This window comes from Cavia porcellus, unplaced genomic scaffold (assembly GCF_034190915.1).
Source record: "Cavia porcellus strain 051 isolate PalLab524CR breed Dunkin Hartley unplaced genomic scaffold, mCavPor4.1 scaffold_2, whole genome shotgun sequence".
Lineage (NCBI taxonomy): Eukaryota > Metazoa > Chordata > Mammalia > Rodentia > Caviidae > Cavia > Cavia porcellus.
The window spans coordinates 108,129,157-108,156,607 of record NW_026947485.1 but is presented as its reverse complement, the minus strand read 5'-3'; the positions used below and the strand labels follow the sequence as shown (position 1 = coordinate 108,156,607).

General features: G+C 35.0%; 1 protein-coding gene and 1 pseudogene across 2 annotated transcripts in view; one reads left to right on the top strand and one right to left on the bottom strand.

Annotated features, from left to right (window-relative positions):
* Positions 1-27,451, bottom strand: part of Hpse2 (heparanase 2 (inactive)) — a 924,256-nt gene that overhangs the window by 795,201 nt on the left and 101,604 nt on the right. The window contains exon 1 of one of the 2 annotated variants that reach the window (XM_063245087.1): positions 179-557. The exons of the other annotated variant lie outside the window; for it this stretch is intronic. Within the exon in view, the coding sequence (XP_063101157.1) occupies positions 179-468 (290 nt within the window). The 5' untranslated portion in view covers positions 469-557. Of the gene's footprint in view, positions 1-178; positions 558-27,451 lie in introns of those variants that run through there. 2 annotated transcript variants of the gene reach the window in all.
* On the top strand, positions 15,116-15,447 carry LOC100723979 (cytochrome c, somatic-like; annotated as a pseudogene).

Genomic DNA, 27,451 nt, shown 5'->3' with positions numbered 1-27,451 from the left:
GTTTCAGCCTCACAGCAAATACTCCAGAAGGAAAACCTTTTTTTATTTTTTTCTCATTGAGAGAGCGATTTGCTTGGCTTATTTTCTTCTTTTTCTTCTTCCCCCTTCAGAATGGGGATAGGAAGAAAATGGGAGTGGAGATTACTTTAAAAATTATCCATCGAAGCCCCTGCCTTACCTTAAGAAATCGAGCCAGCCATCATGAATGATGGAGGGATCCAGCTGCAGAGAGAGGAAGTTCTCATTGACTGTCCTGACTGGGTTCTTGGTGCTCACATCAAGTAGAATCAGGGTCTTTTCCTTCAAACCTGCAGCTCTGTCTACAGGCAAGGGTCTCCTGTCTCCAGCTTGGGAGGAAAGGGAGAATTGGAGCAACAGAGCCAAGATGAGAGCCACCCAGGCTAGGCACGCTGAGGGGCGGGAGTTGCTGGAGGACATGGCTTCAGGGAAGGCACAGAGGAACCTCATTAAATCCTTCTGATTTAAACTTCTCTCCCTACTGGGTCTCGCTGTTGACTAATTGTCCTTATCTAAAGTGTGTGTCTGTCTGCTTCCCCCCTCCCTTTTTTCCCTCCCCCCACCCCCCATTCTCTAGCGCTCTCTTGCTCTCGCGCTCGCTCTCTCGCTCTTTTTTTCAGTGTTTTGGTGCTGGTGGAGAGAACTCACGCCCCTAGCCAGCCTTCTCAGCAACTCGTGCCAAGAGTACTCCTTCACCAGCACCGCCCCTTTAAGAGATTTCAACTGCAGACACTTTTTTAACTTTTTAAAGGTAAGGGGTGGGGGGTGGCGGGAAGTAGAAAGAAGGGGTGGTGTTGTGCCCTCCTGATTTAACCCTCTAGGATCAGGAAACAGACAGTGGGATCAATATAGTACTGTGGTAACATATTGAGTAAGGGCAGCATGTCTTGATTTTACTTACCTCCCTGGCAGACTCTTAGAGGGGTTATTTAAACTCCAGCCCTGCCACCTTGTTAAACCTCACACAGACCCTGGGTCTGTTTATCCAGATAGCTGGAGCTTATTGACCCACTCTGTCCCATTCCAGGTCCTTCTCTTAAGGGTAAAGTAGCAAAGGCAAAGGTTATTAATTTGCACAGGATCTCCGTGCTAGGGACAACAGTAATTCTTGCCAAGGCAGAGGGAGACTCAACCAAGAGCTAGGACTTCTGTGAGGTGCTGAATAGCCACACAGAAGCATCCTCTGACTTCAACAGGGCAAAAAAGGTGGCCAGAAATAAAACACAGAATGACCGAGTCAAAGGGCTTCTGTACTTCTCCACTCCAAACAAAAAACCCAGTTTGCCCATGACTGCTAGCTCTTCCTGAAGCAAAGGAGTTAGGTTCTTGGGGTCTTCAGTGTATGCTGGCTTTGGCTGTCAAAGCAAAATGTACTGGGCTTAATCCGGGCAGCTTTGCACACATTTGAGCTACTCCTGTACAAGCTGAGCTGCTCTTCCTGGAGATCAGCATTCGGGTTCAACTCTCTAGTAAGGAAGTACATCTTTATGCTTCCAAAAAAAGTACAAAAGTATCATATAGAGGCTTGAAATTTGCCTCTAATCAAAGCAGGTCTGCCTGGACATAGCTCCTGGATGCGAGATGCAAGGTGCGCCACTCGTTCAGTTCATGGAACACCCAACCACAACTGGAGGTTGTGCTTTAGTAACCTTGCTATGGTGTGGAAAAGAGACCAGGCAGAGTTTGCTTCAGTTTGTGGGGCCCCACTTTTAACATCTTTCTGAAACAAAATAGGCTTTCTACTTGGCAGATGAAGGGAACTATGCAGTATAGGTACACAAAAGCACTCCAGGGCCTCCTTGGGATCAGACAGACGAACTTAAATGCAGAGGATAGATTCTCCACAGGAATGAATATGCAAGTGGCAATCTCAGAGTTCAGCAAACGCTAATAACACATTGCTCCTTTTTCCTCAGCTAGATAGTATTATCAAATCTGCAAAGAGCTGGAACAGATAACCTTAAACTGATGCTTCCTGAGAAGCTGATGTTCCCAAAGGAGCCTCTACTAATCTAAACCATCAAGCAACCTAGAAACAATGTTTGATTGAACTGAGAAGTGCAATAAGGACCTACTAGAATATAACTACATACTATGAGAACAAAGGAAAAAAGAAACCCCAAATTCTATTCTTCAGAGATGGATTTAAAAATCAAGCTGTAATATGTTCTAAATATTGGCTCCAGCCCTAATTCTTGTTTCCCCAGTTCCTTAAATTTTCCAACATAACTAGATTCTTTAAAAGATATATATGTGGCCAGGGGTGGTGGCACACACCTGTAATTCCAGGACTTAGGTGGCTGAGGCAGGAGGATCACTGTGAGTTTGAGTTTGAGGCCATTCTGGCTTACAAAGTGAAGTCAAGGCCAGTCTGAACTACATGATGAAACCTTGTCTCAAAAAGACAGAAAGAGAGAGAGAGAGAGAGAGAGAGAGAGAGAGATCTTTTAGTGTGTGGTATGGTATGATTTCCATTAGAAACTACTGTAATTTATAAATGCATGCTAAATGTCTTAGTTACTTTTCTCTCATTGCAGAGACAAAATACTGGATGTCCAAAATGAAGGAAGGAAAAGTTTATTTAGCTTATAGTTTGTGGAGCTCTCAGCCCATACTCAGCTGGCTCTAAGGCAGGATGGCATGGCTAAGGAACAATGTTCATGGAGGCCACAAGATACGGAGCAAAAGGGAAAAAAGGAAAAGCAAGCCTCTTTCACTCCTTTTCATTGTATGCTGGATATCTATCCCTGGATGGGTGCGGCACTCAAGTCACTAGTCTCAGTGCTAGACAATGAGCCGATCACAAACACTAGATTCAACTGCCTTCAAAAGGCCTGCCTCCATGACCGCATGAAGCTTTGGGGGCACATCTAGACACAAACCATATATTCCACCCCTTGCTCCCCAAAGACTCATGTATATCCCTTTATGGGAAAGGCATTTAGTCCATCTCCAAGAGTTGCCAAAGTCCTAGCAGTTTGAGCACTGCAGAAAAATCCAAGTCCCAAGTCTCTTCCAAGATCTTAGACAAACTCTTTGCTGTAATCCCCTGTGCAAATAAAAACAAAGTTAAATACTTCCAACATACAACGGCACAAGATAAACATTACCATTCCAAAGGGTACAAACATGGATATAAAGGAAAGGGACCTTCAAGGAAGTTCAAAATCCAGCAGGGCAAACACTAAGTACTGACGCAATCTAGTTGGGAGCTCCAAAAGGCTTGAAATACCCTACTCCCCTGGCACCCTGGAGGGTGCAGCTCTCACAGCTTTTGTCTTGGGCTGGCTTTGTTCCCTCCTTGTAGGTTTCCTTAGATGTTTTTCCAAATTTCTGGGTTCTCTATTGCATGTTTGACTTCACACTCACAGCTTCTCACATTGCCCTTTCAGGGCACACTACCTGGCCTCCTAGACCCTCCAAAATCTGGACTAGAAGCCTTTCCAACATAGTATCTCTTGTGTTCTGCATATGCCACACAAATGATGCCAAAGTCTGCAGCCAGTTGGAGCAGTACCCTCTTTTGGCAATGGGGCCCAGTGCCTGGATCACTAGGCACTCTGAACCTGATTCTGAAGAACAGATTCTCCATGCTATCACTATTCTGGAACCTGGTGTGGCCGCTGCCATTCTGGAACCTCCTGTGGCCTCTAGTACCATTCTGGAACATAGTGTGGCTGCTGCCATTCTGGAACATGGCACTCTGTGGCTTTCTCCTGAAAGCAAAGTCTTTCACTTCTGTAGTTTTGAGATTGCAAATGGTAGAGCCCTGCCACAACTTCCCCTGATGCCCCAAGACAACTTTTATATTCTTCTGTTCCTTCTCAGCAATTGAGATCTCAGCTCTTTATACACCACAGCTTTACTGGAGCTTTTTTCCCAGCAAAATTTGCAACATTTCAAGTAACCCTGATGGGCTCTTTGCTCTTCATTTGCAACATGAATCCAACTAAAAGCCCCCAACAATAGCTATGCCACTGCCTTAACATTAGACTGTCTTGAAATTTCTTTTGCCAGGTTAATTAGTCCATCATGCTTAGTCTCAGGCAAAGTCTCTGGACCTAAGCAAAATGTAGACAAACTTTCTGCCACGCCATAGCACACATCATCTGAAGTCCAGTAGCCAATGCAGTCCTTCCTAGCAGAAACCTCCCAAGCATGTTCTTTCGTGATTTGCTACTCTTCTGAGTTCTGACCAGAATCTCTCACTGAGAGCAGCCTAAGTCATTCCAGCCCTACCTTTCAAGCAACATCTCCAAACTCTTCCCACAAACCATTTCCAAAGGCTCTCAAACCACATGATCAGGTAGAGTCACAGCAATGACCTCTCTTCTCTGGTACCAAATTTTGTCTTGATTACCTTTCTCTCATTGCTCAGACAAAACACTGGATCCCCAAAATGAAGGAAGGAAAAGTTTATTTAGCTTATAGTTTGTAGAGGTCTCAGTCCATCCTCAGTGAGTTGGCTCCAAGGCAGGCTGGTGTGGCTAAGAGGCAACATACATGGTGGCTGTAAGCCACAAGACCAAAAGGGCAAAAAGGAAAACCTCACCTCTTTTCCTTCCTTATATTGTACACTGGGTATCTACCCCTGGACGGGTGCAGCATTCACATTACCAACCCCAGTGTTAGACAATGAGCCAATCACGAACACTAGATTCAGCTGCTTTCTAAAGGCCTGCCCCCCATGATTCCATAAGGCTTTGGAAAGACATCTAGACACAAACCGTAACACTAAGCAAGTCGTAGAGATGGTGAAAGCCTAAACAAAGACTGTTATCTTTGTATCTTCAGACTTTTACTAGGCATTTGATAAATATCTGTGAAATATATTCATAGTACATTATATCAAACTCACCACACTGAAATCATATACTGCTCTCAAAAAGAATATAAAAAATTAAACACTTTGTTCGTCACAGTAAATTGTGTTTTGAATCTCTCTTCGGTAACTTCCTAGTTATTAACATTTTCCTGGCCCTCTCCTTTAGGAAATATTTATTTTGCCTGAAGCCTTTAGTTTATTTGCCATATTCATATTTTTTAAATGAGCCAGATTTTTCAAAGGCCAGCACATTCCCTGGTTTATAATTGAATGCACTTTTAGAAGTCACATTAATTAGGATTATTTGAATGAAATATAATACTTACATTAGATGTAAGTGTCTTGTGTGACAAAATAGCTGAAAATATCCACTTAAAGAAAGAAAATTTTACTTTGGCTTATGATTTCAAAGGTTCTGGTCCATGGTTGAATGGCTCCACTGCTTCTGTGCCTCAGATGGAGCAAAACCTCTTGTGATCTAACTCATCCAACTGTGCCATTTCTTATTATCCCATTCAGCTATGAACTCACTAATTGACTAATCCACTGATGAGTTAGCACCTTCATGATCCAATCACTTCTTTAGTCCCCATCTCTCAACATCACTTTTTGGGGATCAAACCCTCAATACATGAGTCTTTGAGAATGACTTCATATTCAAATCAAAACCTACAAAAAATATTTATTTTCTTAATTGAATAAAAAAACAATTTTAGTGTATCCATCAAAATTCTATAGTCATAGCCAGTCTCAGAAAAACAGGAGAAAAGTCAATTCAGTAACATTTAAGGAATTCCAGGTATCCCTGGTTGACTCCAAGATGGACCTCTCATCTACTTAGACAATAGGATACCTCACTATTAATCTGTGTATTAGACTGATGTCTTTAGCCTATCTTCTGTGTACTGGATGACAAGACTCTGCACTACCATCCTGTCTTAGATTATAATTTCCTAAGGGACAAGAATTGGGCCTCTATATCACATATGAACTATTTGGAATTAGATAAAATGGTATCTCTTTGGAAACGCTCCAATTGGGGTCTACTGAATGACCTGTATAAATTGATTTGATATCTATGATAGTGGATCCCAAGGAAGTATAAGAAAACTTGAAGATTAATTGATTCAGTGATTTCTAAATATTGGCATTTCAAAGTAAGTTTTAATTAAAAAGAGCAAACATATGTTTGCCAACTTTTTGTTTTGTCTAGTAAAGCCCATAAAGAATCTATAAATTACTTAGCACTATTACTTTAGAAAAGAAAAACATAGTTTAATATACAAAAATAGCTAAAGTGATACAACAAAATAAAAAGCAGGTGTTTAAGCTGAATAAATTCAGCTTCATGAAAAAAATGATAATATTCTAATTATATCTCAGACAAGTGGGAATATATGAATAACCAACATGGGTACTAAGACTGATAATTGGGATTACGGATAGTTTATATAGTGTTTATGACCAAATTCCCTTTGTTGTATATAGTGGTGCTGCAAGTTGTACATGCTTTTTGAAGATGATCATCTTGACTACAATGAATTCTTCTCACTTTTTCTATCCCTTTTCTGAACTTTAACCTATCACAAATTTCTGGACTCTGTATGCCACCTTTCTTTCTATTAAATATTCAAAGCCTAACTAATTATCTCTATGCCATTTCTCCTTCTGAAAGAATTACACCCTACTATTCAATAGAAAAGAAAGCACTATAGCTTAAAGAGGAAATCATGAAAATATAGCAGCCAGTTCACTCCCTCATCACTGCCTGTGTATGTGTCTACAATGACTAATTGAGATCGCAGAGTCCAGGCATGGTGCTCAAATGTATACATACGTATTTCATTAGCTTTCTTGAATAGCGCTGAGGAGTAGATATAATTCCCTATCATACCTAGTATACAAATGAGAAAATGGAGACTCAAATGTTAAATGACATTCTCATACCTATTTCCCATAGGTAATAAATGGCAGCACTGGCCCAGGAACACCTCACTTCAAAGCCTATGTTTATTTTCTTAATTATCTCACTCTACTTACCAATGAAGTGTAGAAAAACCCCTTAAACTCAGAGTTAGATGGCATAGGTTTAAATCAATATTGTCAGCTCTATGATTTTAGATAAATCTTTTTAACTATTCTACATTACAGCAGTCTATTCTACAAAATTAATCCAATACCCAAGGTAGGTTAATAAATGAGTATACTATATATGAAAAAGTACATTATAAATTCTATTATAAAATAATGTTATTTAATGCTTGTTCTTATTCCATGTCTCCCATACTTATCACAATATACCACCTTAACTGATGACTAGGTAAGAATAAAGTTACACATAAATATCTTAGTGATAAACTTTAAAAAAGTCAATTCTATCTAATATGATGCCACTAAATGAAGCAATCAAACAAGGTCATATCACATATTTGAACTACTCAGACTATTCTGATAAAGTGCATCTAAAAAAGAAGAGTTACATGTGTTCTATGTATTTTCTTCATTTTTCCCATAGGAAAGGAATGAAAGGAGTATGTAAAGAACAGTGCTGGTTATAACAGCATGCTATTTTACTTTCAGAGACTGTATCTCCATCCTGTATAGAAGAACAAGGAATGATAACACTTTCTTCCTGCAGAAAATTGAAAGAAAAAGGAATCTATAACTCTGCTATTGTTCCACCTCATCATATAAGAAAACTCTGGCTGGATGGTCTTTGACCCCATTACTGCGATTAAGCAGTAAAATTTTGTAGGAATAATCTTAAGCATCATAAATATAGTTGACTCTAACAAGTTCTGTTTTGAGATCCCTTAGCATGTTTGAGGGCAGGTATGAAAGTTATTTGAAAAACAGCTATATGTAGAAAACCAAATAACAAAAAACATCAGAATTATTTATATCTTAGTCAAATCCATTGAAGAGTCTATGTTTACATTCTAGCTCATACAATTCTAATAAAAACATTATATAGTGGGAAATCATGGACTTTGCAGTCAGATAGCTGATGTGACCTTGGTTGAACAAGTCACTTATGCTTGATAGTCCCAGTTTTCCCATATATATAATGGGCATAAGTATATTTCCCTGCATGTGTGTTTTGAGAATTAAATTGAGGTAATATCTTTAGTACCTAGCATTTCCCTTCACTTATTTAGGTTTCCCTGTGGATGCAAATGTAACTTCATAACTAGAGCAAGAGAAAATTATACACCTGAAACTCAAGGTTTTGAAATATAGTAATAATATTTATTTTACTTTATACTTATAGCACATAAGACAGGTTTTATCTTCATAATTTAGGTAAGAAAATAGAGATTCAAAAAGTTCAAGCTTTCTTGAAGAACTTACAACTAAAGTAAGTTCTTGTGACTAATAACCAAACTGTACTTTTGATATGTCTGTATTTGATATTTGAACTGTCATGCTTATTTCCCAGAGAAGAAAATGCAGATTGCCTTTCACACATCCTATAGCTTTATTAAATATATATATGCACAAGTTACTCATTTATATCAGACAACTCTTAAGTATTAATGTTTAAATAATTTCTAAGAAAATATATAAGCCATGCATATTTATCTTAATATATCCAATATATTGATTTTGAGAAATTCTAATAAAACATTTATCTAGAACATAATTGTGTTCCTCAGAAAGTGAATAGCTATGATTACATTTTCTATAGTTTCCTAGGCTAATGGCACACTTCAAGTTTTTTAAAACACTTTAATATCTTATTCATAACATTGAAAGTTAAACAAATGTTGGTAATAGGTTTACCTTCTATTCAGTTCACTCCTCAACAATTAAAATTGGCTGACAGATCTACTATTGCATATGCATTTGAATATTTTACCTCTACCTGAATTAACACCTAGATTCCTAATTCTTTAACATCTAGATTTCTAATTCTTTCAAGTATTTTTGTCCCCAAGTAATTAGGTCCAAGATTTTCCTTAGTTCAACTCACCAAAATTTTCCAACTCCTCAAGCCCATTTTAATCATCTGGAAACATGAACATACCGATGACTCCAAGGAATTACATTTAATTTCCATCAAACACTTGAGCTTCAAGTCTTTCTTGATTTTATGAAGACTGGACAATATGGTAAAATAGTATTTTCTATGTTTAATTAAAAACAATCATTTATTTTCTTTCAGATAGAAGTTAAAATAATGTGTCTAGGTCAGTAGTTCTTCACCTTGGAAACAAATTAAAATCACCTGAGAAGTTTTTCAATAATGGATTTGGAGTGGGACTTGATCATACACTGATTATACCCTAGCGCTAAACACAAACTGATTTCTAGTTTCAAAAAGTAAATTTAGATGACAAGGAACATCAAATTATTTGAATCTATTTGATTCCAGATTTCAGATAATGAAGAGAAAGAGTTCAGATTATAAGAAATAGCTTTAAATTTGGATCTGTTTTCTTCCTGAGTTTAGAGACTGAAAGTTCAGATAGCTCGGGATCATTCTTAGAGGGAAAATTATGCAAGTAAATATCTCACATCTTATTAGCTTTAATAGATTTTCTACTGGTCATTCTTTTCCTCAAGAAATTTGTTCACTTTACAACATCTAATTGCCAAAATTTCAAGTATTGGATGACAATCATTGTAAATGGAGAGAAACAAGAGCCTTCTTGCACATCGTTAAGTATGTAATGGTCTGGGCCATTCTGAAAGGTGTCTGGAAATATTTAGTGAGATTAAGCACATATATTCCCTAAGACTCAGAAATTCTTCTAATGGACATAAACTCAAAAGCAATTTGCAAAAGGCTCATTTAAAGAATTGAATGAAAATGGCTAGTAAATTATTGAGTTTAAGAACTGGAGGCTCCTGGATGGTCACATGAGGTAAGCATACAGATAAGATGAGAAAGACAGCTACTAAAAACAATGAATCCAATGTACATACAACAAAGTAGATAGGATTTAAATACAATGATATGTGAAAAACACACACAAATACAGAATGATTTCTGGAATGAAATTAAACAAACAAAGGAAACTATATTTTTTACAAGGATACAAAATATCTTAAGGATATACATCAAACATATTATAGTTGGTGCCTTAAATGTAATTGTTAAAAAGTGGGAAAATAAAAGGTTTTGCACGAACCAATGTTAAGTCCTGCACTCAAGACTACAACCACAATCAAATTTCTGTGAAATGAAAGGAAGAAATATTTACTTAGTATTAACTATAAGCCAAATAATGTGTCCTCCTCAGGTCCAAAGATAAAAAGAACATTCTTCCCCTTAACCACACAGTTTACTAGATAAAAATGGACAGGGCTAACACATATCCATTTGAAGTGATTTAAAAAGGTTGATGAAATGTACTGTGGCATACATAATACATAGGGATTAAGGATTAGTATCAATCTGTACATATGGGAGACTATTTCTTAATATGTATATAATTTTGCATCACAATAATGAGTCAAATTTTTCCTACATTTGGCATACAGTTTTGCCCACTTTCTAAATTGAGACTAGTTAAGAATAGCTTGTTGTAGAAATGTTAGAGTGCCATCTGCTGATGGAAATGTAAATCCTCCCCCAATTTAACCCACAATCTATTTTTCAAAAACAAAAGCATAAAATCCATAGTAGAATACTTCAGCTTGAAAAAAAAAATTAGAAATTATCTAGTTCTAGATCTTGATTTTAGAAAAAACCTTGCATAGTTTCATCTCATTTAAAGCAAAGCACACTTGCATACACACACACACACACACACACACACACACACACACACACACACGGCCACTGTAAGCACCATAGAACTCTATGCAGTAAAACTTTACAAAGCTGAAGTTTCTAAATTTTCCTCTGAATTTTAGAGGGTTCATAGGCATTTTAAATCCTTCAAATAAAACTCATTTCCCAGGAAAACATAGGAAGCAGCTTACAGTAAACCAAAGAGAAGCTTAGAGAAAAGACCTAAATTCATCTTAGCTTTACTATATATTAAACAGCTTTAAAGAAATTATTTAACTTTCCTGAATCCAGCTTCTTTAAAACTAAATGAAGAACAGAGTTCCTACAACAATTTGAAAGGTTGCATATAAAAATAAACACCTAAATGTCAGAAAAATATTTTAGTAACTCAACTAAAATCTTAATAATAATTTAAATATGCTTTCTTAATAGTTTATTAGTAAACATTCTTATTATATAATGATTACACTCATCACTGGGAGTTGGTACATGTATATAACATATCTTAATTCTTTTTGCTTTTTCTTTTTCCCTCCTCCTCAATCTGTCCTCAATGAAGCTAAAAACTGGAAACAATACATCTTGTTCTCCTTTATCATTGATGTTTATATTTCATTTTTAAAAGTGCCAGCTCCAAAATATTTTGTAAAAGTGATTTCCTTTAAAAAGTGTAGATTGAAGACAAAAAAATTTTAAATACTCTATTGTATATCTAATAAAATCTTATTTTTGTTCTAAGACCTTACTACTCAAAGTGGTCTATAAATCCAGCAATATCAGAACACGTGGGTACTAAATAGACCACAGCTCCGTTAATTTAGAAGATCTCTCAGAACTACCTCTGCTTTGTTTCTCTTCAATGAGTATATCTAAGGTTTGGCAATTAAATACTGAAATATTTTTTTGGTCTTTTTGTTTTTTATCGGTACTGGGGATCAAACTCATGACCACACACTTGCAAGGCAGGTGCTTATGCCGCTGAGCTAAACCCCCAACCCCTAAATACTGAAATTTATTAAGTTCTTAAAATTACAATAAAAGCTTTGCATTGCACACAGCATTTAACACATAGTCCATATATATCTGTAAATTTTTAGTGAAATGATATTCCAAATACAAAAAAAATACAAAAATCAACTTAACAAACACTACAAAGAATATGAAATCGTAAGGTTGTGTTACTGGTGTCAAATGAGCAATTTGTAAAATATGGAATAAATCAGTCAGAAAAATGAAAATTAAAGCCTACAGAAGTGATTATGCACTTTTCTAAAATTGACAGAAGCAGAAATCTCAAATGTAGATGCTGAAAGTCTGAAAGTTCAGGTGATGAAAAAACAAGCTTCATAAAAACCAAATTGGGTATAGCTCACTAGAGCCTTAACCAAATCACCTCACAACTTATAATGTGCTATTTGTCATCTCTAAAAACAAAAATTGTTACCAAATATTTATTTAATACATAATGTATATGAAGCATAATGAAATAAAAATAGTTGAATCATTAAAAAGCAATTACACATTCAAAATTGTGCAAGCAGGCAAAAACTATTATTGCTGGAAAAAAAAAACTCAATATGAAAATAAAGTTGATGTCGGCTGGTCCGATGGCAGTGGGTTATCAGAACTTATTAACATTAGTGTCACTAAAGTTGGTATACCACCCCCCCCACTGCTAAATTTGACTGGCTTTAAAAAAAATAAAAAAAGAAAATAAAGTTGATGTCACTGTAAACTGGTCTTCTATCATCTTACAAAGTCTATCTCTACAGACCAACAGTAATACTTAACCAAGTTTCTCGAGCACTTCTTAAATATAGGAAATGTACAAAGCATTTTAATGTACCATTTCACTTACTTCTTATAATAACTCTAACAGATATCTTCAAATTGCCTAATGTTAAAGAAAAAGGATAAAATGAAAGACAAACCATTAAGTAACTCACTGTTGTTTCAAAGATAAAACTCTTAAGTCACTTGGGATATTCTGAATCAGTCAATATAACAGTAAGTTGGCCCTATATTTAATTAGAATCAATGAACACTTAAATAAATATGGTATGTCTCAACATTATTAGCTTTCTTTTCTCAAACTAAACAACACTTGCTTTTGAATTACACAGCATGCATTCTGTACAAATTTTATTTCCTTCTTTGTAAATGATAATTAAGATATTAATTGCACAAATTAGTAGGATTTGCTGTGATATTTCCTTACATGCACATATTATGAGTTAACTGTATTTATCTACTCTTCTAACCTTGTACCTTTCCTAGTCCCTAGCGATCCCTTTTCTACTTTCAGGTCTTTAATGTTGTTGCTGTTGTTGTTTCCACATAAGACAGAGAATCTTGTCTTTCTGCCTGGCCTATTTCACCAACACCTTCCAATTATTTCGTTTTCCTGCAAATGACAGGATTTCATTCTTCCTTTATGGATAAATAGTATTTCATTCAGTATATATACACTACATTTTCTTTATCCACTGATCTGTTGATGGCCAACTAGACTAATTCCATATCATAGATATTGTAATAGTGCCAAGTGGGTTTGCAGGTATTTATTTTTATATGCCGACTTCATTTCTTTTGAAAATATACCCAGGAGTGAAATATCTAAATCATATAGTAACACTACCTTCAGTTTTCTGAGAAATATCTTACTGATTTTCTGTAGTGGCTATACTAATTTATATCCTCACCAACATTATCAGTGTTCTCTTTCCTTCATATTTTCACTAGCATTTATTATGTGGTGGATTAACTAATAGACAATTTGGAACATCCAGTTGAACTGAATCAGTGTGGTTCTGAGTGTAGAAGGCTCACCTGAGGATTGTTGCCCATCCTGGTGAAGAACTGGTAGGGAAGGTGGCTTGCTGTTGGTTCTCCTGCAGAAGTTTGTCATACTTGTCTTCATGATATGGACTCAGCAGTTATTATTGGAGGAGCTCAGATCCTCATTGTTACTGAGGATGGCTGCAGTTCTCTCAAGGGGAGCTCTGGTCCTTACCTTGAGTGTTGCTTCCTGGGCTCTGGTGCAGATCCCTCAGGCTGTCTGCACAGATCCTTCGTCTCACTGGCACAGACTTTCTAGCTTCCACTACTGACCTTTGGGCCTTCTCAAGTCTGATCCTTGATACAGACTTGCATAGGCTCTAGGCCTGAAACTGGACTCATGGAGGAGTTTTCCATGGGCTCTAGATCTTTGTAGGACCTTACTGAGGGATTCAGGCCCTCCACTGTATTCTTTGAGTGTCTAGTATGTAGAAAGATCTCTTGTACTCTTCTGCATTTGACTTTTTGGGTGAATATTGTAAAATAATCCTATAAATTTGTGTCCAGTATTAAATGTATTCCCTGGAAAACCCTGACTGCAACATATTTCTTTTCTGTCTTTTTAATGATAGGCATTTTCACTGGGTAAGATGGTATCTTGTAGTTTTGATTTGTACTTTCTTGATGGCTAATGATATTAGGCATTTTAACTTATACTTATTAGTCATTTTTATTTCATTTTTTAAAAAGTGTCTATTCAGATCACTTGTCCATTTTTAATTAGATTAGTGGTTTTTTGTTATTACATTTTTGGTATGTATTCTGGACATTAATCCTCTTGAATTTGCTAAGACATCACGGAAACAATGTCATTCACAATAGTCATACACAAGAAAGAAAAATACCTAGAAATAAATTAAAGAAGCTAAAGATCTCTATAATTAAATTTTATTTCTTTTTTCTTTGTTAATTTTATTTTCTCTGGTTTTTTTAATTTAAGGGCTACAGGTGTGGCACAGTGGTAAAGAGCTTGTCTAGCAGGCACAAGGTGTTGAGTTCATCCCCTAGTACCACCCAAAAGAATTTTACTTTTACATGAAACACTTACTATCATATAAAGACTAAGTATACACTAATGATACATTCACTTTCATTGAGTATATTGTGGTTAAAATGAAAAACACACAGAATGTGTCGCCAAAAAATCTTCCCCAAAGTCACCTAATGTATGTGCACATTTTTGTTCAGATTCCATCCTTCGCCTCACACATATTTATTTTAAAAAATCAGCAGACAAAACTGAAACTAGCAAAAAGCAGATGGGTTTTATATTTTCAAATATGTTATTTATATTTTCAAATATGTTAGTATTTTCAAGCATCTATAGGACCTCTGAAAAGGCTGAAGTACTCTATGCCCCATGAACTCACAAAACCAAGCCACTAAAAATTCTGCAAATAAAACCTCATGTTGACAAAAATTTAGAAAAAGGTTCTACATCTGACAGTTCATAGAGGTAAAGGAAACAGCTTAACAAAACTAGGGAAAAAAACCAAAATCAGTGTACTCAGAAAGCAATAGGTCATATGTACTATTTAACCACACACACACACACATACACATACAGAAATCTTAAAGTTGCGACTTACATCACAGATCCATGTGTCCTTGGGCTAGAGAGCAGGACTGGCTTCTAAACTGGAACCTTCCTCATGGTGACTAGGAAAGAGCAGTGACCACCCAGCGTGGAAACCGCAGCAGGTTTAAAAATGGGTGATGTTCAGAAAGGCGAGAAGATTTTTGTACAAAAGTGTGCCAAGTAACACACTGTTGAGAAGGGAGGCAAGCACAAGACTGGACCAAGTCTCCACGGTCTGTTTGGGAGGAAGACAGGTCAGTCTCTTGGATTCTCTTATACAGATGCCAACAAAGCAAAGGCATCACCTGGGGAGAGGATACACTGATGGAGTATTTAGAGAATCCCAGGAAATACATCCCTGGAAGAAAAATGATCTTCACTGGCATCAAGAAGAAGGGAGAAAGGGCAGACTTAATAGTTTACCTCAAAAAGGCTACTAATGAGTAATGGCCACTACCTTATTTAGGACAGAACAGAAATGTCTCATGGCTTTTTTATGTATACCGTAATTTAATAGATCTCATACACCAGAATTCGATCATGAGTGGCTGGTAGAATATTTTTTGTTGGACAGTCCTGATTTAATTAAAATGGCTTGTTGTTAAATGGATTTTTTTCAAGTTTTGATAATAATTCCAATTCAATAAATACTATCACTGTTTTTCCTTTCTAAGTACATGATTGGACTTGATTAGTAATGTTTGACTTTTCACAAAGATTGAGAAAGTCATCTTAAAACCTATTGAAGATTGGCTTTATATTTAGTTTTATGTAACTGGTTAAATAGTGGGGAAATCCTTCATTCTCAAAACCAAGCAAGACTCCCCTTTTTCAATTTGTGTTTATTAGCCTTTTACAGGGAGTGGTTGAAGACAAGCAGCAATGTCTATATTTTTGATCTTGACTATGCCAATATAATCAGAATTCCCCGTATCTGAAAAGTACTGCCTTTTACTTACTGAAAGGCATTTTAGTATGGTGTATGGTGTATGTAAAAAATATTTAACATTTCTCACATTTTATAGTTGATCTATAAGTTGAGATCCTTTTAAAAGTAAGTATGATATAATAGCAAGTTAGACTTGACTTTTGAATTCTTTGGGTCAGACTGAGTTATTATTCGGGATGGTATTCAAACAGCTATTTAAAAATACAAGACTGAAACTACTGTTGTATGTGTGATTGGCAGTGGTACTTCCTGTCAGCTCATTAGAAGACTCAAAGTGAGGAAAGTACAACATGAGCACAAATTTGTGTGTGACCCTAATACTTAATTAAAAACTAAATCAGAAAAAAAAAGAAATCTTAAAGTTGCAAATCTAGAAAAGATTGCCTAATCTATCATTCATTCATAAAAGTTCAGATTCTAATTTTGCATAAAAATGAATAAGGAAAAGAATCATAACCAATATTATGAAATAATATTGTAAGACAAACAGAAACTGATAATCTCCTTAAATTAATAAACTCATACCAGCAAAGATATGCCAATGAAAATTAGATAGATTTAACCTAATATTTTCAAGCACAGTAAGCAAAAGTTAAGAATACGATGGAATATATCCTTTTAAAGCATAAATCACAATTAGAAAAACTCTGGATGGGATTCTAGAACCTAAAAGAATCAGAAATTTAAAAAAATAATGTCAGAAATAAAAATCCAAAAGAACTGTCACAATAAATAAATGTAAAAGATACAAGACTTATTATGCTAGCCATTGTTGATTTCCTATATCTTGTTTTGAAGTCCTGTATCACTTTTATGGTTTGGTTTTGATTGGCTTTGTTCTGTTTCATTTGATTTTATTGTCTTTAAAATAAAAATTTTTTTAAAAAAGATACTTTTTTTGGTATCAGGGATCGAACTCACGACCTCACATTTATCAGGCAAGTGCTTGAGCCACTGAGCTAAATCGAGCCCTAAAGATGCTTCTTTAAAAGAAGATTTTTAAACAGAAAAAAAGAAGCTGGATGCAGTGGCACACATCAGTAATTCCAGCTAATCAGGAGACTGAGACAAGAGGAATACAAATTCAAGGCCACAGTGGGCAATTTAGAAAGATCTGCCTCAAAAAGGGCTGGGAACATAAGTTATTATACCCTGGATTCAAATGAAGAGCCTGGGAAGAATTGAAAGAAAAAAAAGAATTTCCAAGAAAGTGACAAATATAAAAAGCAGTTTTAAGATATGTAAATGTAATAGGAGTTCCTGTAGAAAACCACACTTAACACAATAAATTAGACTCCCTTGAAAAAGGTAGATGATATATTAAAAGAAAAATACATCACAAAATGGCCAGTAACTCTATATTTTTAAGTAAAATGCTGGGTAAAAAGGCAAAGACAATATTCTTCTGGCATCAGGAAAAGAAGATCAAGTTATAAGAAGAAAAAAATCAAATTTATCATTAATTTTCCATAGTAACATTTTATTCTGGAGATAATAAAATAACAGAATTAAGATACTCAAGAACAGAAAAATGTAAGCCAAGGATCTAGCCAAAGTGACTTCTGAGCATAAAGGTCATATAAAAAGAATATAAAAAGATAAAAAGGATAAAAAGAACTGAAAGAATGTTTCCATGAGCCCTTCCAGAGAAATCCACTAGAAAATAAATTCTAGACAATTCAAATGACTAGAGAGATATTTATATAGGAAATGATTCAGGCATTAACTATATATCTACGGATAAAACTAAGATTGATAGTTTCAAGAGACAGAATATAATAGGTAATAGAAACATGCTCTAAAAATGTAGATCTAGTACAACTATCAGTAAAAGAGACAAAATGAAAAAAACTAGAACATGTTTGCTGATTGATTCATAATTATTAACTGGGAGCAAAAAGATAGTACTGCAAATCAGATGCTAGCAGAGAAGGAATGAGAAAAAAGGTTATCTAGCCAATTTCAATACTGCTTCCATTAAAAAGCCAACAGAAAAAAAACCAGTAGACTAGGATATTACATAAATATGTTGAACATTTTTTTCAATAACTGCAAGGGATAAGATGTATGTATCAATTTTAAAGTTAACATCTAATATCTATAAAGATTATTTCTATAGAAACTACTTCTTGAGCATTATAAGTAAGATAATATTCACAAATGAAGACAGTTTTAAAAAAACATTCAATAATATAACAATAACATGTTTAGCTTTATAATATCTTGCTATTGAGAAATTTTAAAGTACAATTTAAGGAACATAATAATGAATGTTTTAATATGGGCTGTTTTACTCACTTTAGAACCATTTAAATATGTTTGCTTAAATATAAAAGAAAATCAGTTTTACCACAGTCCCTAAAAGTTGAAAGTAAAATGAAACGAAGCAACCTAAATGTGTATCCAGGTGTATAACCACACACAGAGGAACTGTTTTATTTTAAAGTAGAACATTTCATGGCTGGGAATTTAGCTCAGTGGTAGAATGCTTGCTTGTCTGGCAGTGTGGAAGCCCTGGGTTTGGTCCTTAGCACCAAAAAATAAAAAACAAAAATTTCTAATTTCTAAATTAAATTCTAAAATTCTAAATTCTAAATTCTAAAATTTAATTTCTAAATTAAATTCTAAAATTTCCAAATTAAAAAACCCAAAACACAAAAAAGTCCAAAAAAAAAAACAAGGTAACTAACACATACAAACAACCTTAAAAGGGCCAGGGAATTTAGCTCAGCAGTACACCCATCTGCCTTGCAAGCGTGCAGTTGTGAGTTTGATCCCTGATTAAAAAAAAAAAAAGTAGAACATTTCATATCTTTAACAATAATTGTTAGCTGTAATAATTGTAGCTGATATATATATATATATATATATATATATATATATATATTTTTTTTTTTTGGTCTTTTTCCTTTTTATCGGTACCGGAAATCGAACTCACAACTGCCTGCTTGCAAGGCAGGTGCTTATGCCGCTGAGCTAAATCCTCAGCCCCCATAGCTGATATTTTTAGACTACTTCATATACAATATTAAAAAGGCAAGATAACTTTATGCAATGCTTTTATTTTCCCATATGCAGCATTAATGAGAACTGTAGTTCATAACACAGATAGGATATATAAATAGCATAATACCTAGTATCAAGTCAAAGAAAAAAGTGGGATTTTTTTAAAATTCTGAAGTTCCAAATTTGAATGGGAAGTTTTACTACAAATTTGGAAATATATAGCATATATTTTGACATTTTAAAAAATCACATTAAAAAAAAATTTCCTAAGAAGAAACTGTTCAAAAGGAAAGAGAAACTAAGATAAGGGAAAGGAAAAAAGAAGAAAAGAAAAAGAAAAAATAAATATATGTTATACATATGTAATATGTATATAAAATACAAAATAGTTAAGATAGTTATACTACTAATTGCTACTAGTTCTTTGGGAAGGTTTTTGCCTATATTGTTCGATCAGTTTTTCATGCCTCTATCTTGTAATTTGAGCAACTACTTTAAATATAACAATATGCAATGTACTAACCATTGTTACTTTCCCACAATCTTGTTTTCAAATTTTGTACCCTTGTTTTTATTAGTTTTGTCTACTTTAAAATAAAAAAGAATTGTATTTCCTAATCCTGCCCAATGAAATCACCTAAAAACAATGATCAGCCCAGTAGACACGTTTTGTAATATGGTTATATATGTACTATCTTAAGTTTATAATTTTTAAAAGAGTCCTCATCATTTACACACATAATAAAACATTTAAGATTATATTCTCAAGCTCTAGACCAATGTTGGAGAACCAATATTGGAGAACACCAGTTATTTATATGTGAAATTAAGCCCAACATAGCAATATCCAGAGTAATCAGTCAAAGTGTTAATAATCTGATTATCTGTATTGGTTTTAAAAGAGGATTTAGAGATCCCTTTTAACAACTCTGATTTTCACTATAAATTCTCATACCACTATCTATATGACCCAATATTCCTTTTATTCCTTGTAATATATTATAAATATTTCCCTTAAGCAAAAACTAAATTATGAAAGGTGAAACAAAACTCAGGCTGATGTGGGTTCTTGTATATATTTTTTAAATCATAAATTAGAGATGCATCCTGAAGGATTTACAAGTAATGTTATGTTGAATATCCCAGAAAAAAGAAATAAGAGAGAGCCAAGAATAGTGATGCACACATATAATCCAGGCACTCTGAAAATCTAATGGAGGAGGATCACAAACTCAAACCCAAACTGGGCAATTTGCCAACTAAGTGAGAACCTGTCTCAAAACTCTAAAAAATGGCTAAGAATATAGTTCAGTGGTAAAGTTCTGAGCCCAGTCCTTAGTACTAAAAGAAATAAAAAAGAGCAAGAAGATAAATGAAAAAAAATTTTCTTGAAATGCTGTCATTATTGAATATATGTGGGTACTAAATTCATGTGTTTATGTTTGATTTTTTACAGTACTGGAGATTGAATCCAGGTGTATCTACCACTGGGCTACATCCTTATCCTTTTTTACTTTATTTTGAGACAGGGTCTCACTAAATTGTTTGGTTGGCCTAGAAATTGCAATCTTCCTCTTCACTCTACTGATTATCTGGGATTACAGGTATGCATCACTGTGCCTGGTTTAAAATGATTTTAAAATGTGAACAAAATTTCCTTCTGCCTCTTGCCTAAATACAATGACTGACAAATGACATACAAGGAAAATGGAATCTCTAAAAATAGAGTTTTAGGGCCAGGGATTTAGCTCGGCACCTTACACGCCTGCCTGACAAGTATGAGGTTATGGTTGAATCCCACGTACCAAAAAAAAAAATTAAGTTATAAATGTAGCCACTGAAATATAGAATCTGGTCCAAGACAAAAGCCCCTGCAGGAATGGAACTCTTCTCCAAAAGAAATAAAGGAGTCACTTCTACAGTCATTTCATCCAGATATTTAGTTAGGGCATACACAAAATGGGCAAGTGAACCGATGGATGAATGATGGACAGACAGGAAGGAGGGGCAAATGAATAGTAACAGACAGCACCCTCCTTGAAAAAGAGCACCACTGGAAAGAGAGGTGGCCATTTTCCATTGTGAAAACAAAATTAAAGCCACAATACGCTTACTAAGGAAAATATGTACACTATCTTATACTGCCAGGAATATGATTTCTAAAACACAATTTGAAGCTATCCCTTTTAGAAGACAAAGGCAAATAAACCACTAGCCATTCTCAGGTCATATAACTTCTTTGAGAGCACTTGTATAAACAAAATTGAGCTAAATGCCTATTAAGCAAAAGGCCTGGACAAGAACAGAAAACAAAGACTAAGCATTGAACTCCTGAGCTATAATGTATCAATCAATAGACACAGAAATAGAAAGGCAGCTTTCAACTACCAACTGCTTGGCAAGAGAACATCTCTAAGAGTAAGGATAAACTGGATGCTTTCAGAGTTCCCCCATTCTATCAGAGATCACATCTAAGAAAGTTAAATGCAGTAATAAATTCCCTAACAAGGATGGTGCTGTGGCTGTCTGAAAAAAAAATTTTTTTCCCACGGATCAAACTGGAACTCTTCATACAGTGTAAAGTCAAAACACACAATACCCAGCCAATATATATATTTAACCAGCATCAGATTTAACTATCCTCCTTACATTGGTATAACTTTCAAAGCTAGAACAAAATTCTCCAAAAGTGCTCTTTTCCATTCCACTTTTCATGAAAAAAAATTAGTATTATTTAATATCATAAAAGCAAAAGAACTAAGAAATAATTTAATTCAGTTCTTTTCTTGCAAATGTGGAAACTTTCACAGGGCCAGAAAAGTTACACAGCAAATTAGTGACTCGGTTAAATATAAAACCTAGTTCCTTAAAATCCCAAAATTACTGCCCTTAAAAAAAATCTGAAAAAGTGAAAGCAGTGGCTCTCAGAGAACTGGAGTAGTTTTGTATTTAGCTTCTAATAATCCATCCAAGATGAAGACAAACTGAGATGATAGCTTTACATATTGTCTTACTATTTGTAGTTAGTCCTTTTGGTTATCATTTCCCTTCAGTACATCACTGTTTTCTCTGTATATAATCATATAAATGAATATGAATCAAGAGATCTAACTTGACTCCTACACCTTAGTACCTTAAGATTAGAGATGCTCATATCATGCAACTAGGGAAATATCTGAGAGCTAAGAAATATCATTAATAACTGCACAACCACCAAAATATACAGTGGACTCTCCCAGACATATGTAGTTCACCCTGGTTTCAGCTGTCTGGGTCAGAAACAATCCCAAGAACAGCCTCTTTTTCCTTCCTTTTAAACTTAATCTTGATCCAACTTTCCTCATCCACCCTAATTCTAGACCCTGTTCCAGAAATATGTAAAGCTTATTCTCTTTGAAGCCTCCCTCTTTCCAGCAGTAACATTGTTTACGGTCTTCTCATTCCCTATCCATCAACAACACACTGTAGTCTTTGCCCCAGGACAGCCAACATCATCTCACAAGTCACGCAGCCCAGACTCCCTCTGGCTATAATTCCTAGGAGATAGGGCTACGCGAGAACCTCTCTAAGAAGAGTGAAAGGAACAAATTGTTATATGAGAAACTACACATGTGTGTGTATTAAAATTCTGTTAGTGTGGATGACTTTAATCATTACCCAGTAATACCAATGATTTTTAAAAAAATACCTGGGATTGGAATATAGCTCAGTGGTAGAGTTCTTGCTTAGCATGCATGAGGTTCTTGGCTCAGTCCCCAGCACCACCAAAAAAAAAAAAAAAAAAAAAAAAAACCAAAAAAAACCCACAACTCAATACCTGGTGTCATAAATGCAAGTATGAGGAAGAGGGGTTGAAGTGAGGATAGGGTAATGGGAGAAATAAATAATCAAATTATATCATGTACAGCCACAAATTTTCTATGGTAAATGTGATCATTATGTAAATCTAAAACCAATACATTGGTTTAAAAAACAAGCAAATACACATATAAATAAATAAATACAGGAATGAAAAAACCTAGCAGGACAGATACTGAAAATCTGGTTTCATTAACAATTTTTAGCAATGATACTTTATATATCCAAAACAATATTCTTATTCATTTTATTATACATAGTAATTTCCTTATTCTAAATGTTTTATAAATACTTGTTTTAAATAAATTTTTAAAGTTTTGAACCATTTTATCTTGTATGCAACAAAATTATCAGTTGGAGCAACAGTCATAATACCTTATTTATAACAACTATAGTGAGCTAGGTACTATACTCAGGGCTTCATACACACTTTCTCTATTAATGTATATTTACCTTATAGGTCAAGAGCTAGTCCATGTATCACTAAATATCTTTATTTCATAGTGTATAAACCCTACAGAAAAATGTTAAAATTTCATGATCAAGTACTTGTGTATACTGTTCCCTATTTAACAGTTCTTAAAAGAATTATTCCATTCCAAGATTTTTCACTACACACTGATTCCTTTCAAATATAAACACACATACACACACATATAAAACCTATTAGTTCCTTCTTTTCTCTCATGTACTCAAGCATCCGTAGCATCATCCAAATTATATTTATAGTGGTATTTTATGCATTCTAGAGGTTTGCAAAATTCTGTGTTTTTAAAAAATCTGTGCTTAGGCCAGGGACTTAGCTCAGGGGTATAGCAACCTACCTGGCAAGCACAAGGTCATGAGCTCGATGCTCAGTACCAAAATAAATACAAAATAAAATAAAAATAAATTCTATGCTTAAAGCCTCCACAATCCATAGCTAGCATAGAGGATAAGCTGCTATTGGCAATAGCATACAAGAAACAGTTCTATTCTCCCCAAGTTTATTAAATTAGTGAAACAATTTTAAAAAGAGGCCAATTCATTTTTTCAAGCCATAGGAGTATCATTCATTTCTACAGAAGTATCTTACTGCACCATATTAAAACAAGTGAGGTGACTTTGATACTAGAAAGAGTACTGTAATACAAAAATATTATCCTACTATAATTGTGGGAGAAATAACTGTGGTGAGAAAAATCAAGAAGTAAAAATCTGAAAACATCTAATGAAGGCTAGAAGAAAGGCCCAGACTTTAACTAACAGCCTTCAACTGGGCATAGTAGTGCATGTCTGTAATCCCAGCACTCAAGAAGTTGAGACAGGAGGATCACTGTGAGTTCAAGACCAGCCTGGCCTAAACAGTGAATCCAGACACCCTTCTGATAACTGGAAGGATTACCCATATAAGAGTTCCAAGTTTTTTATCATATTTTAATACATCAAACTGATACATATTTATGAATTATATGCATTTACTATTTATAAATTGTATGCATTTACTATTTCACAAAATGATATATATTTTTTTTTAATTTTTTTTTCTTTTTTTTTTTATTTAAGGAGAAAAGAAAAAAAAAGCAGAGAAAGGGTACAAGTTATACAGATTTACAGAAAAAAAAATGAACAGTAGGAAATCACTAGTTAATGGATTACATATTGTCATCCTAGAAATAATTGTTCAAGTCACAAAATTAAAGCTTGTAAAGTGGACATTCCATCAATGATACTGCAAACAGTTCTGTTCAATGATCCAATAAAACTCTGTGATATCATTTTCTATCTTATACACTTAAATATACATGCAGTTATATAGTTTAGAGCACTTTCTTTTCCTCTCTTTTGTACCATGACTATTACACATTTTGGGTTTCACTGCTCCCACGGTTCTTATTACTTTTTTGGAAGAGAGTAAAACCAAATGTGACATAACAGAACAGAATCGGTCAAGTCAAAAGGGTGGACATAATAGATAGTGTAAAAACATGATACAAGGTGATCAACAATGGTTACCATAATGCCTCCCGCTATCTCTAATAGAATTGCCTATATCGTTAGTTATAATACAATTGAACAAAACAGTAAAGAATAAAACCAACAAAACCAAAACATTGGAGACATTGTAGGTCTTCAAAAGTAGATAAAAGTCAATGAGAATGGGCGTTATAATGAATCTCATTATCTTCACAGCTGATGCCTAAACTTTCGAACCTGATACTATCCAGCAAAACAGAATAGGGGAACATCAGTTAAAAACCAGATGGTGAGAGTAATACAGGGCTTTAAATTGAGGTAATGGAAAGTCAAAGTGGGTTACTATAATATATCCTGCTATTTTTTTTCCTTTAATTAAAAGGATAAAGATAAAAAAGTAAACAATGGAGTAGAGATTGAGATAAAAGAGGGCATAACAACGAAACAGCGCAGATCAAAATATAACCATTTAAGCAGAATAGTGTTTCACCACAAGATAATCCCAACCCAAAAGTAGTTACCATATTGTCTCTTTCCTTGAAATCCTTGAGTACAACTTCATATACTGTAGCATTAAGTATATCAAAACAATGTAAAACCATTTAAGAGAATGACAGCATTACAGAGTATTTAGAATCGACTAACAGAAAATGAACAATGGTTTCTGTATAATCTCCTTGTCTTTAAAAGGTTTTTGCTTATACTATCGTACATAACAAAATCCAATAAGATACAACCTATTTAGACCATTGGAAACAGAAGAACAAAAGCTAGATGAGACTTCAAAACAAGATGATACTAAATCAGTATTACCTATTAAGATGTCATTTTCTCCAAAATAGCTGTTCCTATCATCCAATCTTCTCTGCCTCATTTCTGTTGAGCTCTTTTTCTGTCAGTAGCTGTCAGTTTGTCTTCTTCATTTTGTTCTCTGCTGCATTCGTTGTGGCCTCCCCGCCACTATTTCTGGGTTCTTTGTATTTTTCTTTTTTTTTAGAATATCCTGCAATACTCTGTGTAGAGTTGAATTGGTGGCCGCAAACTCCCCCAGTTCCTCTTTATCCTGGAAGCACCTCGTTTTTCCATCAATTTCCAGGGACAGTTGTGCAGGATATCTCAATCTTGGCTGGAGATTATTATCTTTCAAAGCTTGAATTATTTCCCCCCACGCTCTTCGTGATTTGATGGTTTGTGCAGAGAAATCTGCTGTAATTCTGATGGGTGTTCCCTTGTAAGTGGTCTGTTTCTTGTCTCTGACAGCTTTTAATATTCTGTTCTTGTATTGAATTTCTGGAATTTTGATTATTATATGCCTGGGTGTTGCTCTGTTTGGGTTGTAGATAGCTGGGGTCCTGTATGCCTCATACATCTGAGTATCTTTACCTTTTGCTAAATTAGGAAAATTCTCCTGGATTATTTCTGTGAGTAGCTTTTGTAGTTCACTTGTTTGTGTCCCTACTTCTTCTTTTATGTTCTTAATCCTTAAGTTATGGATCCTCTTATCATCTTCCTGTCTTTGTATTATTGCTGTTTGTTTCTTTGTTATTTTTAAGAAGTTTTTCATTTCATTCTCCCATATTACAAGTCTGCCCTCCAGTTCAGATAGTCTGTCCTTAGTTTCTTTCAAGCTGTTATGCCAGTCTTCGATAGACTTTTTAGTTTCTTGGTAGTCCCTTTGAACCTGCTTCACGTATTCTATGCTTTCTCTGTTTTCTCCATCAAACAATTCTCCCCTCTTTTTCTGTTCTTCCATTCCACTATCTGTTTTTTCTTGGGTGGTGCTTAGCATTTCTCTAACTATTCTGCATACTTCTAGCTTCAGGTCGTTGATAACTTCATTCCTGAATTGGTCTATGAGGCTCTCTATATGGCGCTTTATGTCTATTGGTGCGGTGTCCGCTATTGACTGTTTCTCAGGATTGGGGGCCAAGAAGCCTTTCTTGTTGCTGCCTCTTCCCATATTCTCTGTTCCTTATATATCAGGTAGCTTCTTCTGAAAGTGGCTCACCAAATGTTCCTGGGTTCTGGGTTGCTCGCCTCTCCTTCTGGAGTTAGATTCCAGGTTCTTCAATGAAATGAGCAAAAAGCGGTAGCCAAGTTTGTTTTGAAACAGAGTAAAGCGAGGAGAAACTGGCTCTGCAGAGCAAGCCTGGGCTGCAACCATCCTGCTTGGCTTCCTAGAGCTCCTCCCAGGCTAGGTGGTAGTGCTCCTCCCCTGGGGAAGGCGTTCCCAGGCCACGTGGCTGTTTCTGGCACAGTCTGTAGCTCCTGAAGATGGGCCAGCTGGTGCCTGGCCACTGGCCACTGTTCTAGACTGCAGACTTTGACTCTGGAGAGCCTGGGGATCTGGCCCCTTTCTGCTGGGCTTCCCCCATCTCTCAATGATATATATTTAAAATATAAATAAAAAAGAAAATTAATTCATTCGTTGTCGTGGGATGCTAGCACTTCTCTGAGAATATCAGAAAGAAGCTGCAGTATTTCATTCTATTTTGCAGTGAACAGTAGAGCTTTGATCAACAGTAAAAATTGAAAAAAGATGAGATTTTAGATAATTTAAGGAAAAATCTACCAATTAAAGCTGTTTTAAAAAGATGAAATGGCTACTTTATAAAGCAGTGAACAGTCTCAATGAATAAAGATAGGGATTGTGGAAGAGGCTTTGTTCTTCACCAGGTAATA